The sequence below is a fragment of the Sturnira hondurensis genome, unplaced genomic scaffold (genome assembly GCF_014824575.4).
Source record: "Sturnira hondurensis isolate 20B ecotype Veracruz unplaced genomic scaffold, ASM1482457v3 Scaffold0006693, whole genome shotgun sequence".
In the NCBI taxonomy this organism is placed as follows: Eukaryota; Metazoa; Chordata; class Mammalia; order Chiroptera; family Phyllostomidae; genus Sturnira; species Sturnira hondurensis.
Window position 1 is genome coordinate 30,979 of NW_028079324.1, and position 16,483 is coordinate 47,461.

The 16,483-nt window shown below is 41.8% G+C and overlaps 1 protein-coding gene across 1 annotated transcript in view; it reads right to left on the minus strand.

Moving 5' to 3' along the window:
- Nucleotides 1-6,616: 6,616 nt before the first annotated feature.
- Nucleotides 6,617-16,483, minus strand: part of DMD (dystrophin) — a 1,607,686-nt gene continuing 1,597,819 nt past the window's right edge. The window contains exon 62 of the mRNA XM_037050278.1: nt 6,617-6,681. Within this exon, the coding sequence (XP_036906173.1) occupies nt 6,617-6,681 (65 nt within the window). The remainder of the gene's footprint in view (nt 6,682-16,483) is intronic.

Below are 16,483 nucleotides of genomic sequence, written 5' to 3' on the forward strand. Positions count from 1 at the left end.
CAGGCATTATGTAGTTTTAGTTCCTTATTGTTGATGGGGAAACTCAGTCCCAGATTGGCTGACACATACCCCAAATCATATTGCTTAGATAAAGACAAGAGAACTCTATACACCCCAGGACTTGGTATGCACCATTCAGACACACATACTAAGGACTGGCTCCTTTGCATCAACTAATAAGAGACATGAGAAACTCTACAAAACACTCAGCACTCTTTCTAATATTAAAGTTGATGTCCAGAGGATATGAGAGACACAGTTGGGTGGTAGGTCTACATTGACACACAGACAGTAGAAGAATTTCGGAAGGAGTTAGAAAACTGGAGAGCATGTAGAATTGCTGGTGTGTATTCATTCATTCATTCATTCATTCATTCAAATATCTACTGAGCATGTGCTATCTGTGAGGCACTATGCTAGAAAAAGAAATACAGCACTTATCTTTTTGGAGTCTATTATTTCAGTCAAGGTTATATGTACCAGCTTACAAAACTGTGAAGAAGGTTGTGAGAGTTTTGTTACGAACCTAGGAGACGCGGGAGACAGCAACATCTACATCTACCAGCAAGGTCCACACAACCAAAGGTCAGAATCAGGCCTCCGAGTAACACTACAGCATCTTGTTCACTCTCTTTCAGCTAATATCTTCAACTGAGCTGTTTTCCCGATTCCATCATCAAGTATGCATTACTGGCGATTCCTTCCTTGTGGTTCCAGAGCTTTAATGAGACTCAGCTAATGTGACCTTTGGAACAATCCAACTGTGGAGGAGAAAGCAGGGCGGCGAAGACCGACCTCTGGGTTATCTTTGTACTAAAACTTTTTGAAAAGTCAGGACACCAGGCTTTTGGCAGCAATTTCACAAATTGAATTACCAGGAGATATTCACCAGCACCCTCCCAAGACTGACAGCTGAAATTAGGCAGCCAGTTCTCTGCTACAGCCACTTCCTGTTATCAGTGGCGCTAAACGGTTAAGTAAAAAGTTTGATATGATTTGTCTTTTCTATCCCGATAAGATTGATGGTGCAATAAGAACCCTCAAGGGCAATATGAAGATGCATTTTCAGTCCTCTGGAAAACTGCTAAAAACCACTTCTGTTTCAAAGTCAGTATTTATAAAATAGCAGAATGTCAGGACCAGAAAAGACTTGTAGTATCATGTGATGAAAGATGGAGAAACTGAGGCCCCGAGAATATAAGTGATTTGCCTTTGGTCAACTAGCTATTTAACACAAAGCTGGAGGTAGACTTCCATCCTTCTGATGCCCGATCTAGTTACTATTTCTGCTATTTTGTAATGTCTTGCCAGCTGCTAAAAGGTGTATTTTGAAGGAAAATATATGTGTGAAGGATCTCACCAGAAACAGCGCAAAAGTGTATACTACAGTGCTGAAAGCTTCCCAAGATTTAGCAACCACATGGTCTTTGCAGGAAAAAAAACGACTGACTTCTCTAAAAATGTTGAGTTGAGGGACTAATAATGGAAATATTGTATTTATTTATTTTTAGAGAGAGGGGAAGGGAGAGAGAAAGAGAGGGAAACATTAATGTGTGGTTGCCTCTCATGCAACCCCTATTGGGGACCTGGCCTGCAACTCAGGCATGTGCCCCGACTGGGAATCAAACTGGTAACCCTTTGGTTTGCAGGCTGGCACTCAGTCCACTGAGCCACAAATAATGGAAATATAAGGTCAAACACTTCAGCTGCTATCACAGAAAAGTAGCAGCAAACCAGTCTTCGGCTAGAACTAATAATATACAGGGTCTGGCACAAATAACGCCCCTCTTTATTACAAAATCCTGTAATACAAACTCATAAGCATGCCATTCTGTAGCATAACAATATCACACTCAAGCACACCCTATGACATTTTAGGTGACATGTTCAAATGAAAACTATAAATGATGACACCCATAGTATTACCCTACCGACCACACTCAAGCAGGCGTTACTTCTGCCAGACCCTGTATGTAGAATGGGTTACGATCTCAATCAGTTTCTCCATTTCTGCACCAAGGGGGACAGCGAATAGCATTTATTTTCTTCATGACCAAGTGGAGACTAGAGACAGTGCTAATGAATTGAATAACCAATATTTGGGCCATTCTGGTCACAACATCCCAAGGAAGATGTAATAGCAGGAAAAGCAGCTAAGATGATCAAGGGGAATGCTTATCTGTCATTCAGGGACAGACTAAAAACCTAAAAAGGCTTACGGTTTCTCAGACCGGGAAGATGCAGATAAAAAGGCGTTAGTGAGGGGATGTGAGATTCCAGTGTACTCTGGGTAAGTAGAATTGTATTCACCTAATTCCATAGCTTTGAATTGGGGCCATGCCTCGAGGTTCAAGGATGTAGATCGAAGAGAAAGGGCAATAGACCTCTATGGATTCATAGGGAAATCAGTACATTTATAAAACTTACATGCCTACAACAAGGCTGAAGTAGAGAATGGGAAAAGTTACAGAAACCATTGGATATGCTCCACGCCGACTGATCTGCAATGCATCCTAATTGGTAAAAGTGGACACTGCCAGGTTAACTGACAAACGGCTATTGGCCCTGTATCTGGGACAGAGGTCTGGGCTCGTTGCCCTGGAGCTCCGACCCAGGCCACTGTTTCCTGTGCTCTTATTATGGCATCTACGCAGGAACACCCTGCATGCTAGCTGGGCATTCCTAAATTCTTCTGACACTCCAGAATACTGAAGAGTAATTTTCTCACTGATTAAGAAAGCGAGGGAGCCCTAGCTCTTGGCTCCATTTGGCTTACCCATATGGGAGTCTGCAACATAAAAAGGTGAAAGAAATCCTAGCAGAATGGAGCAGCTGGTTAAAGGCTATTATATTGAAATTTTCATGAGCTTGACAGTAGGCCAAAAAAACTACAAAATGGCAGAGTGTGGAAAAGGCAGTTGTAACAGGTTGAACATTGCTGGTGATTATTTCTTCAGTGGCAATGAAAACTGTAATCAAATAACCTGAAAGAGATGCTGGCAGAAAGAAGAGAGCCCCAGGGGAGAGGGAATATGAAAACTGTAACAATGATGTATGCTATGGCCTAATAAACTAGACAAACACGTCGTCTGAAGTCTCGAAATCAAGGTTCTTAGCGCCATCTGAAAAGCTGGTGTCAGGATGCGAACATAAACACTGTCTGATTTGCAATCTAGAGCAGAAGCTATTGTTAATGACTTACAACCTCAAGGATGAGAGCACAACTCAACAACTAACAGGAGCTGTGCTACTTGTGTAGAAACCTCTTGTTATTTAGATGATCAGTTTCTCCGAGCGCCGCAGAGGCAAAATCTATAAAGCATTAAACCAAATATCCAGAGAAGACACCTGCCTTTGCAGCTGGAAAGGCACGCTAAAACCTCTTGAATATAAGGCAAGATAGACAAGATAAGAAAGACGAAACACCGGGACTGCCTGAAATGATGCCGTTACATGGATACTTATCATTTGTGCACCAACAAGGAATCTCAAATTGTGAATGGCATTTGTCACGGCATGAAAGCCACTGGGTGCTCCTATGTCAAAGGAATCTAAAGAGAATACCTTAGACAGTAGTACTGTGGAAAAATAAATCACGAATGCCATTAATAATCCAGTCAATGTATATTTTCTGAACATGTGCTCTCTATTATAGCCTAATGTTTTAGAGGTAAGTTTGAGAAATTATATAATGCCTATTTTCTTTTTAAAAAAATTTTATTTATTTATTTATCTTTAGAGGGGAAGGAGAGAGGGAGAGAAACATTGATGTATGGTTGCCTTTTGTGCGTCCCCTGCTGGGAGTTGGCCTGCAGGGAACTGGCCTGCAACTCAGGCAGGTGCCCTGACTGGGAATTGAACCGCAGTCCTCTGGTTCACAGGCCTGTGCTCAATCCACTGAGCTACACCAGCCAGGGCCTATTTTCAAATGGATTACAATCGTAGAGAGACTTGGTCTTCATAAAGTTTCAGAGGTATCTTTGAGAAATGATGTCATTCCTCATTTCAAGGAACTGATCAGCTCAGAGGCCTCTAAGGTCTCCATACTCAACTTTCACTGATTTTTTCTATTGTTTCCTGTCTCTTACCGTCACACTAGGGAGCATAATAGTTCTTAATTATACACCAAGACTCGAGCTCTTTAAATAGGTACCCGGGGAACTTAGAGTTGAGAGGACATCATATTTGATCCTAATTAAACAGTGGAAAAATAGAATTCCTGCAGTTTTTTAAACTAAGTATTTATACTATGTTAATGATTAAAATAAAAAAAATTTAAATAAAGATAATCTGGAGAAAAAGCTGAGATGTTGGGTTTTTGAATTTCGACAAGACCATGAAATGAGTCACATTCATTGATTCTCTGTGCTAAAAAGGACCTTAGGTACCATCAAGTCCAACTCCTTTATTTTACATACATTTAAAAAAATATTTCTAAAATACAAATTCTGAGGTTTTTTTAAAAAAAACAATTTTATTTATTTATGTTTAGACAGAGGGGAAAGGAGAGAGAAAGAGAGGGGGAGAAACATTAATGTGTAACCACACATTGCATGCCCCCCATCAGGGGCATGAACCACAACCCAGGCACGTGCCCTGACTGGGGATCGAATTGGCGACCCTTTGGTTTACAGGTCAGTGCTCCATCCACTGAGCTACACCAGCCAGGGCTATATACATATTTTTAAAGATTTTATTTATTTATGTTTTAGAGAGGGGGTGGGAGGGAGAAAGAGAGGAACAGAAAAATCAATGTGTGGTTGCTTCTCACACGCCCCCTAACTGGGGACCTGGCCTGCAACCCAGGCATGTGCCCTGATTGGGGATCAAACCAGCGACCCTTTGGTTCAAAGGCCCGTGCTCAATCCACTGAGGTACACCAGCCAGGGCTTTCCAGGAGACCTTTAATGAGCGCCAAACAAGTAATGATTTAAAGAGTAATGGCTTAACGATGTCTTCGATTCTCAGTCAGGCTTTATTTCAGCTCATAAAGATTGGATAAAGTGAGAGCTTTATAAATGGGTTGAAGAAGTAGCAGTTTTCAAAATCTGAGTCTGAAATAAGTTTGTCATGACAAAGACATTGATGTAGACGATAACTGGAAAGAGTCCGAATAAAATGCTTTGAATACGATACAGGGTCCGGCAGAAGTAAGGCCTGCTTGAGTGTGGCCAGGAGGGTAATAATATGGGTGTGATAATTTATAGTTTTAATTTGACCACTTCACCTAAAATGTCCTGTGGTGTGCTTGAGTGTGACAGTGTTATGTCACAGAATGACATGCTTATGATTGTGTAATAAAGATTTTGTAATAAAAGGGGCGTGATTTGTGCCAGACCCTGTGTCTATGGAGGATGTAAAGCAATAAAGTGCGTATCTGAATCAATATATTCTTTAATAAAACAGGTGATTTAAAGTAGGTATTTAAAATACATAGAATGACTCAATCGATAATTCTATATAATAAAAACAAAATAAAATTTTAAAATAAGAAAATTAAAAAGCAGAATCAAAGCCTATTACAGGAGAATGTTAAATATAACAGGTATGCTATCTGGAAACATTTAATAAGACAAACCCTTCCTACAGGGTGTGTCTTTCCTTGAAGAGCCAGGAGCCCCCTCACCCCTACTCTTCTGAGTTAACAAAATTAAGGCATGCAATGGAATTTCTTGAGAAGTGTAGTAATGAAGATCTAGGAGAGCTGGTATTGCTTTAGAGCTGAACTAGGAAGGATTCAGTGGAAGAATAAAAACAGACGTGAGAAAAGACGGCAGGCTGACCAGTTGGAAGAACATTTAATATTTTAGTCAGGTGTACGGCAGAGGTACGTTCAGAGACTGTCGTCGCTTTCGATGTCTATTTCATGAATGTGATTAATTTCAATTGTCCAGGGAGCTGATTCCAAGTTAAACTTCAGTTGGACTGAATTGATGAGATACTTAAGGTATCATGAAAACACAACATCTCCCTTGCCTCCCTCTTCCACGTGGACCCAGCGTATCCTAACATATTTCATGCAGTATCCTGCAGAAGGTACTTCTAAGCACCTGTATTCCTTGGATGGACAGTAATCGCCCCAGCAAATGGTATGATTCTGTTGTTATGTGAAAAATGCTGAGCGCTATAGTCTGCGAATGAACACTTCAGCCCCACAAATCCAGGACTGCTGCTGACTGCCTTTTCGGTTCATAAAGTATTTATTTACCTAAAACAGCTTGCGTACATATAGGGGCAGAAATCTTCCATCTTTGTTTGAAGAAGAAATGTAAGAAAACCCCTCAATCTATTCAGTTGTTCTTGTAGGTACCCACTTCCACTGTCAGGGATATTCTCAGCAGTTTTCTGTTTCTGTTGTGAAATGTCCACACCAACCCCCATCACAAAACAACGCCTAGGTTGCATGAAATGGATTTTTTTCCTACAGGCAGTTCCCTATTGCATCAGCAAACTTTCACTGGTAATTTGAGCATGAGTTGATTTACCCAGGCATCCTTGGAGAAGAAAGAACTAGGTATTATAGGCCAGGTTAATGTCACGTTTTAAAAAGAAATTCATTTGTGAATACACAGATTAGCCACAATAAAAGCTCCTTAAAGAATATGACGCTTCCAACTTACTTGATATAGTAGGGCACTTTGTTTGGTGAGATGGCTCTCTCCCAGGGACCCTGGACAGAAGCTGAAAAAGGAAATAAAAAAAAAGGCAAGGAGGTCAAGTTCACTGCAAACAGGAAAGACAACATTAATCTCCAGAATTACAATTTTACTCTGATATTGGTCTGTTTGCTCAGTTGCCCGTGAAGACAGGATGGATTAACTGGCTGTTCTGAAGTTTCTGTCCTAATCTAAGTGAAACTGAAGTCATTCAGGCAACAGATAAATGCAAAGAGGGGAAAAAAATAACAACACAAAAAACGTCCCACTGCCACGCAGATAAGGAAGTGAATGAATACACTGATGGGTTTTCTCTTATGTGTCTCCATTGGGTGCTTGTCTTATAATACTTCCTGTTGCTGCTTCTCCGTATCTTTTACTCTTTGATTGACTGCGTTTTATTAGTTCAGCAGCTGAAACATCCCTCTGTGATATATTTACGCCCCAACTTATTGAAGCTAAAGTGCTATACTTATCACTCTGATGTGTTTGTTTTTCTCTTTATTTGGCTTTCGCCTATTTCATTTACTTGTTATCAGTTTAATTGGAGTCCTAAAATGTCAGCTGACCAACCTGATCTTATTAGAGAAGATAACAAAAAGTGAGAGAATGGCATGTGGTACCAGAATGTAATAAAACTTCTGTGATGAGTGATGAATCCTATAGGTAAAATGAAATTTCACGTTTGGGGAATTCGCTTTATAATGACTTTATTGTGGATTAGGCCAATCAATCATCTTTCAACTGCATTTTAAATGTTTTGCTTGTAGCTTTTTTTCTTTCTCAAAGCCAGACTCTAAAAATATCTTTCGTACACTGTTTAATCTGTGTCTTTTTCATTCTTTTAGACAAAATAATCATGTTAGGAGGTACTATAACATTTCCTCAACAATAAAATCTCCCTCCTGAATAGACTTTTAAGAAACTGGAGTTTGAAGAGACACAGAATGCCATCAGGAATATAAATACAAGGAGCATTCTTTTTAACATGTAGCAATTTCATGTGTATGTCCATTTCTCCCTGAATTTTCATCCTGCTTATAATTTGAAGCAAAGCGGATGTCGACCATTATTTCCTGCTATGAGAGGCTCCCTTCTAAATTAGTTCCATAGTAAATCCGTTCCATAGTGTATTGAGATATAAGAAAACGTCAAACTGAATATATCCTCGACTACACTGTATAATACGAAAGAATAGCTTCTGAAAAAAGTTAACTTTGCCTACTGCCAGAGAAATGTAAGGGTAATGAAACTACAGATTCTCTATTTTATATTGAGTAACAGAAGTCTTGACTCACCCAATATTCAACCAGACATGCTGCTTTGTACCTTGGCGAAATGTCATTAAAAAGGATACAGAACACGGATTTGAATTTAGCCCCTAATTATTCCTTTTCATTTTGCCAGCTGGATTTTTAAGATGGGGAAAAAGACATCTGCCTGCTGATCTGAAGTGGTCCCTCGCCTTCAATCTCTGTCCTCCTTGTTCTCTGCCTCTCCCCTCTGTCTGTCTCATTCCCTGGCCCACTCTCTCTTCTTGCCTGTTTTTCCTCTCTAGGTCTCAGCTCTCTGGCCCAGATTAGTTGACAAAGTAAATAAGACCAGATTTGAGAATGTTAGGCTGACCTCCTTCATGTACCTGGGCAGAGTCTGACGTTGCGGAAACCTGAAGACAAGCCCTCTCTCTCAGGAAATAGGGTGCAGAGGCAGAATCATAGCCCCAGGTGGCTCAGCATGCCCTCTTCTCAAAACCACGGCATCATGATGGTGATGGACGTTACCTAGACTTATTGTAGTGATCATTTTGCAATATTTACAAATATTGAATCATTATGCTGGTCTCCTGAAACTAATATAATGCTGTATGGTAGTTATAACTCAATTTAAAGAAGCTCCCCCAAATCACGGCATCATAAAAAGAAGAAGAGAACTCCAGAGAGCCTTTAGGCCAGCCCTCACTGGTGGTATTGCCAAACCTAAGAATGCCTAATCTGAGAAAAAAAATGGCTGTTTTTTTTTTCTTACAGGTCTCTATAGGCTGCCTGCCCCCCCCCCACAATTGTTTTCATTATCCCTTTCTAGTTCTTTATTATTCTGATGGTCCAGAAAGCCTTTCTGACTCAGAGGATGCCGGGTATGTTGTCTGGCTCTGGGAGAGTCAGTTCAGAGTTTCTACATGCTTCCCAGGTGTCTCTCAGAGAGAAGTGTGCTGGAGATGTCTACTGGCCAGGGGCTCTCTGCCGGAAAGAAACAACCTTCTAGCAGAGATTCTAGGAAGAACCCAAGGAAAAGCAGCCATGTCTAGCTGAGCAAATGGCTAGACCTGCATGGAGTATTACAGCTGACTTTGCATTATTAAACAGTAAAAACAAAGCAAAACAAAAAATAACCCATGCCAGAACAGTAATCAGAATATGCTTGAACTAAATAGTTGAAAAGATTTTAAGAGATATTCTAAAACACTCAGTATGAAAGTTCAAGCTTTTATAAATGGAGTTTCTAATTGTTAAATGTTTACAGCATATACAAACTGTACATAAAAATTGTTATGTTTGAAAAAGCCTTTTGTCTTTATGTCTAGCTATCGAATAGATCCAATGGGGAGATTCACTGAATTTTCTTTTGTGCTGAAAGGTGTTTTTTGCCATTTGACTCAGCTTATAAATGTACCTCAGTAACTGCTCCGCAGTCACTATTTGAAACCCTAAAATTTTCTACTAATACTAGTCCTTGGTGCAAAGAATAAAAAGAAGAATGGCCTGCCCCCCTCCCTCCCTAGCCTCCTCCCCTCCACAGACACGTGCACTGGAACTATTTGCTTTAGAAATAACACACACTCAGACGAGGGTTCTATTCGGTTGCATTCAGTGCTCCTCCTCAAGACTGTTAAACAGTTACTGGGCAATTTTGCTTGGGGCTGCCACATCATTCTGGTCTCGCATATATTCAAAGCTGATCAAATACATGGTAACTGTCATCGGTGAGTCCCACAATTACCATTTCATTTCTTGCAGGAGTGCTGACGCCAACAACAGCTGTTTCTTATCTCAGTCTACCAGTGGAAGTTTGTCATCCTCCACAAAGCCGGCCTACGCAACAGACACACACATCATTTGTGCCTGATGTGTCCATTTTTAGTAGCCCATCAAAAGCAGATTTATTGGCAAATTGTTTCACATGAGACTGTGCCGTACTTCCGTATTTTCTTATGGAGATGTTTCTATAACCACTCCATGCCATTTAAATGCAGCTTTGTGATTCAGATTCTTGAGTGTAAAAACCATTCATTATCATCCAGCAGCAGCAAATTTATTTTTTAAAGGATTTTATTGATTTAGTTTTAGAGAGAGGGGAAGGGAGGGATAAAGAGAGGGAGAGAAACATCAATGTGCAAGAGATACGTGCCCCCTACTGGGGACCTGGCCTGCAACCCAGGCATGTGCCCTGATTGGGAATCGAACCTGTGACCTTTCAGTTTCCAGGCCGGTGCGCAATCCACTGAGCCCTAGCAGCCAGGGATGTCTGCTGAATTTAAATAGCAAACCACACATGTGTTTATTTATTCCAAAATCTGTGAATTTCCCCCATGCAGTTAGTCATTAAGAGCAGGAAAGGATAGCAATTCTACCTTCAAATGCTTTTTGTCCCTGGAGATGACAGGACCCAATATTGTGCCCAAGGTAGTTTTGGAAATCACAAACACAGGCCACCATTTGTTTAGTTCTTACTTCAACCATTTTTAAATGCATGGTGAACAGAATGTGCCGAGTGATGCACCCCGGTGTTAAGCCATATTTTAATCGACACAGGGGCCTAACCAGAAAATTAAAAAGAATGCTAATGTTATTCAAACTGTGCCAAAAGAGCACTCTCTGGAATTCAGACCCACATAGAGGCATTAATCTTTCACTTTTGTTATATTGTGTGGATTTGCAGTTTGATAACATAGTTGGGTCAAAAAAAGTGGAGGCAGATTATGAAAATAAATAATACAGCATTCACTGGAGACAAAATAGAAACTTTATTTATAGGGTTAAGACAGAGCTGTTAGCAGAAATGGAGATCACATGGAGGGTTATCAGCAGGGAGGGGGAGAATGGGGGAAAAGGTACTGGAATAAGAAGCATGAATGGTAGGTATAAAATAGACAAGGGGAGGTTAAGAATAGTGTGGGAAATGGAGAAGCCAAAGAACTTATATGTATCACCCAATGGATGTGAACTAAGGGGGGGAGTGCTGGAGGGTGGAGGGGTGCAGGGCAGAGGGGGATAAAGGGGAGAAAAAATGGGACAACTGTAATAGCTTCATTAATAAAATATCCTTTAAAAAAAGGTGTTAGGAAGGGGTGACCAGGCACTGTTGCCTGGCTCCTGAGAAGTATGCAAATTCCAGTAATGGTTTTATGAACGCATTCTTTTGTTTGTTTGTTTGTTTTAATCTCCCTTTCTTTTAATTTTGAAATTTTAATTTTTTTGCATTTTTTTATTGGTGTCGATATGGACACATTCTAGCAAGGAGACAGACTCTAGAGCAATGACCTGCTCCCCACCATGGTCCTCCACACCCCTCCACATCTAGATATCTTTTTAGGCATTTGTTCTTCATCTCCCTACCCCACTGCAGGAAATTTTAATACCACGCATAATTATATATACCTGGCTATGTATTTTCTGTATCTGTGCTTTACCTAAAACAGACTAAGATTGTTTCTTTGTTCCCCTGTTGCCACCCCCTTGGGGACATTATCACTGCCCCTGAGGAAGCTGGATCTATGGGAGGGGTTGAAGGAGGAGACAGGACACCCTCTTTTGTGCTTGAAACCGGATCTCAAGCAGCTTATTTGATCCTCGTCCTGACCTGTGGCATAGGTATTACTATTATTTTCATTTTGCAGATGATGAGACAGTTAGGCTCACATGGAATACATAGCGAAGGTCCTCAGTCAGGAAGTGTTAGATCCTAATTTTTGTTTATGACTCACACGGAAGTCAGGGCATTCGGGAGATGGAGAAACACACATGTTTTGTGTCTACTAAGTTCCCTGCACTGCATGCTCCTTAAGGCGATCCCCAAGCACCCTATGAGGTCATGCGATTCCATCATTCTGCATGAAGCCAGTCAGTCTTGGTAATGGTTAGTCAACTCGCCCATGTTGTGTGCGGCTAGCACAGATGGCATTCAGGATGGCAATGAGGTCTGTCTAGTCTTTCTTTGTACTTTATGTTATCGTGTGTGGTCCATAACAGGCAGTCTCTAAATATCTGCCCAACAACTGAGTCAGTAAATGCATCTTGAGCTGTGGCTGGTGTAGCTCAGTGGATTGAGTGCGGGCTGTGAACCAAAGGGTCACCGGTTTGATTCCCAGTCAGGGCGCATGCCTGGGTTGCAGGCCAAGTCTCCCAGTGGGGGCCACGTAAGAGACAAGCACACATTGATGTTTCTCTCCCTTTCTCCCTCCCTTCTTCTCTCTCTCAATAAATACATAAAATTAAAATAAATAAATACATTTTGAAAGGGATTCATTGTGATGTCATCTAGTCTAAGCTCTCTATACTATCTGTGATACCTACATTTACCCTCTATGCCATTGCCACTAGATCCATCAAATTATTGCCTGGGGCTGTTTGAACAACTTAATTGTCACCAGATCTTGGGAGGGTTGTCTTGAATTTCCTAGGGCTTTAGTGGCGATGAGCCTCAACTTTCTTTTATGCTGGTAAAAATCTGTCCCCCTATGCTCTGTAATCTCCATCGCCATCTGTCCTGTCCTAGACGTCTAAGTTAAATCATCTGGTCAGTTGAGAGAAGCTATTTCGAAAGAACTAAGATGACACCTATTTTCATCTAAAATACGAAAACAAAGCCTCAGTTCCTAGAGAAACAAAACAATACCTGACATCACTTGCCAGGCATCACATTTTTAAGGAGCACCTACTACACCAGACATCATGCAAAGTGCTGGTGCTAAGACAGCAAACAAGAGTAGGTAGGGTGTGGTAGACAAAGAGGCTCTATGCCGTCAAGGACGTCAGTGTTTCATGAGGGCAGGTTTTATGTTTATTTATTTTTTTAAAAGTAGTTTTTTAAATTTTAATTATTGTTCAAGTACAGTTTTCTGCCTTTTTCCCCCATTCCAGCCCATCCCCCACGTCCTCCCCACCTCCCTCCTGTTTCCACCCCCCACCTTGTTTTTCTCCATGTGTCCTTTATAATTGTTCCTGCAAACCCTTCACTGTTTTCCCCTGAAACTCCCTCCCCTCACCCCTCTGGTCCCTGCCAGCCTGTTCTCTATTTCAGTGTCTTTGGTTATATTTTGCTTGCTTGTTTGTTTTATTCATTAGGGTCCTGTTAAAGGTGAGATCATATGGTATTTGTCTTTCGCCGCCTGGCTTATTTCACTTAGCATAGTGTTCTCCAGTTCCATCCATGTTGTTGCAAAGGGTAGGAGCTCCTTCTTTCTTTCTGCTGCATAGAATTCCACTGCATAAATGCACCACAGTTTTTTTTATCCACTCATTTACTGATGGGCACCTAGACTGCTTCCAGCATTTGGCTATAGTAAATTGTGCTGCTATGAACATTGGGGTGCATAGGTTCTTTTGGATTGGTGTTTCAGGGTTCTTAGGATATAATCCCAGCAGTGGAGTTGCTGGGTCTAAAGGCAGATCCATTTTTAGTTTTCTGAGGAAATTCCACACTGCTTTCCACAGTGGCAGCACCAGCCTGCATTCCCACCAACAGTGCACTAGGCTTCCCTTTTTTCCACATCCTCTCCAACACTTGTTGTTTGTTGCTTTGTTTATGATGGCCATTCTGACAGGTGTGAGGTGGTATCTCACTGTGGTTTGAATTTGCATCTTTGTGATGGCTAGTGATGCTGAGCACCCACCCTTTCATGTGTCTCTGGCCCCTCATGAGGGCAGGTTTTAGATGAACGTATATTTATAGTAGGAGTGTACCAGTCGGACTCCTGGTAGCAGCCACACATCACATTCACACTGGCTAGCATGAACAGAGTTTAGTAAAAGGGCTGGTCATACAGGTCTGTGCAGGTTGTGTGCGATCCCAAAGGAGAATATTAATAAGAACAGGAAGCCATTACCACTCTTAAGTCTGGGGGGCTGGGAGAAAGAACCACGGCCAGAACGGCAGGACAGAGAGGGAAGGGGGAGGAGGGAGAAAGAGGAGAGAGCAGGTGGGCCTCGCTATGCCCCAAATGAACAAATATGCACGTGCTCTGGTGAAGGGGTCATGGGACAAGATCTTTGGTCAAGGGAAGCAGGCTGAGAGGGAGTATAGGGAATAAGCCTTCTGACCTGTTCTCCATCTCACCACTCATCTCCTCCTACAGCTGTCCATTGGCTGAGCCCAACCCGAAGCTAGAGGGCTGGAGATCCCATTCATGAAGCCCACACAGGTCAGCCTTTCAAGGCACAGAGCAAGCCAGGGAAGTGTGGAGCATGTATGTGGAAGGGCAAAGTGCATCAAGAGTGGCTGACTCCACAGAGAGGCGGCTTTAGCCCTTTTCCCATCCATCTGCCTGCCGGGAACACGCATGTGATGATGGCTGGTGCTGTAGAAACCAAGAGAATGGAAGCTATCTTGGTTGCAATCCCTCAGGAGCAGATACGGAGGCAAGGAAGTGAGTACAAGTAGTTTGAGCAGTTACTCAAGGAAGCACTGGTACAGGAACTGGAAGACAGAGAAGGGACAAAAACATGATGAAAGATGAATGACTGCTTTGGACACCTGGGGTGCAAATATGCAGTCCGGCTGAGGGCTTCTGTGTAGATTACACTTCTGAGTTATCTGCCCCCATTCCCAGGGGCCAGGAAATTGGGGTATTTGTTGACTTTTGCTTGAGGGATACTCCTGGAGCATGGAAGGGGGTCATTAACCCCTTGGCCCTTCTGGCCTGCCTCTTGTGCTGGTGAGCCCGCTCCAATGGTCAGACCAGGCTGTGAAGGCAGAGTCGCAGGTGTGTGTGGTTGGAAGTCTGGGTTTGGCATGCCTGGGCGTGGTGAATTTGGGCAGGGCCTTGACAACCTATGTTACAGAAGGCATGTACTGAGAATGAGAAAAAATGGGATGATGCGAGAAATCTGGGTTCCCAATGAATACATGCTCACCATTGCAGCTTATTTCTGGGTTCCTATGGGAGAAACTGATAAACGTTGCTTCTGCAGAAGCCTATGTTGAGTTTTCTGTTACATGCAGCCAAATGCGCTTCTTATCGAACTACTCCCACTCACCCAAACCACCTAAGGCTGCTCACATCATTCTAGGCTCACATTGCAAATGGCTAAACAGTATTCCACCCTTGGATGCACTGTGATTTGTTGGAGAAATTGGTTGTTTCCAGTTTTTCCACTGTTATAGGTGAAGCTGCAATGAAAATCTTTGTAGATAAATGTGTGTATGTATTTGCTCATTTTCTTAAACACAATTCCTAGAAGTATAATTATTTGATGAAAGCCTATGAACATTTAAAGAGGCATTTTACAGAATTACACTGGTGCCAGCAGGAGTCTTTCTCTATTGATCTAGGCGGAAAGAGATACATTCCTTTTCTGCAGGTCCATGGCAGGTCGTTGGTATAATTCTCAAGGCACATTACATATACTGCTTGATACAGGGGGTTATTTGAGAACATGCATCTCACACCCTCCACTTCCCATGATAGACTGTACACATTTTGAGTTCAGAAAGGCACTCAGTACCTTGGCTTTCTATGTCAAAGACCAACCCAGTGTCTTGAGAGGTATCAGGCACAAGCCGACAGTGTCCAGAATGCAGATTCAGAAGAACAGGATTTGACTCCTGACTCCACTGTTACTGCTTGAACTTAAGCAAGTCTCGCCTTCTCCGTGAGCCTTAATTTTCTTATAGGCAAAATGGGAATAACGATATCTCCCTTCCCCAACTCTTGTCAGGAAAAAGTGAGAAAGTAGAAAATGAAACTGCTTTGCAATATATTAATTAGCATGCAAATGATGCCTGTAATCACACCTTTGGGATGCTATGTAAATGATGGTAATCCTAGAATTGACCTCTCTGCTTTACCTGGGCAGCATTTGTCTTCAAACCTTGCATCCACTCCTAGCTACTATTAACATGCCACATATAGTCTAAAGTGTGGCAGAGAGAAATGCCTTTGAACATGACCTAACTGCCTGGGCTTATGGTACTTCTTTATACATTTCTGTCTGCCTAGATCAACGGTGTCTGCTGAAGTGATCCTTCATCTTTAGGTAGACCAGCTGAACAGTATTCATCAGCATGAATGAGGAACAGATTAGTTTATATTTGATACAATGGGAAATAGAGGGTCACAGACTGCTTCATAATCAGAGGATTATGATGATGAAAAGATAAAAAGAATGTTCCTGTGGTACTATATCCAATGGATTAGAAGTAGGAGAATGGAGTTCGAGAGTTAATTCGCAAGCAAATTTGGTATCCAGCGAAAGTGAGAAAGCCCAGACGACGCTAAACTTCTTAGTTACTAAGTTACGGCTTAGTTACTAAGCAGTTGGGAATTTCACCAGCAGAAAAAAATTAGCTGGGAGATCAATTTCAGGTAAATTATATATTAATATTTAGGTTAAGATATTTGGAAGGTGGGTCTCTTCGCTGAAACTCAAGTGAAAGAACAAGACCTTAAGTACTAGATGATAGCTAAAGCAATGAAAATGGATGGACTTTTGCTTTTTCTGCCATCTTGTAGCATGGGGGTCCTGCTGGGACAGGAGCCTATAATGACAAATACGTCTGGAAGGCTGTGGTCCAGGGCCATTTTCGCCAGTATAAGTGGGGTCTCTGGAACC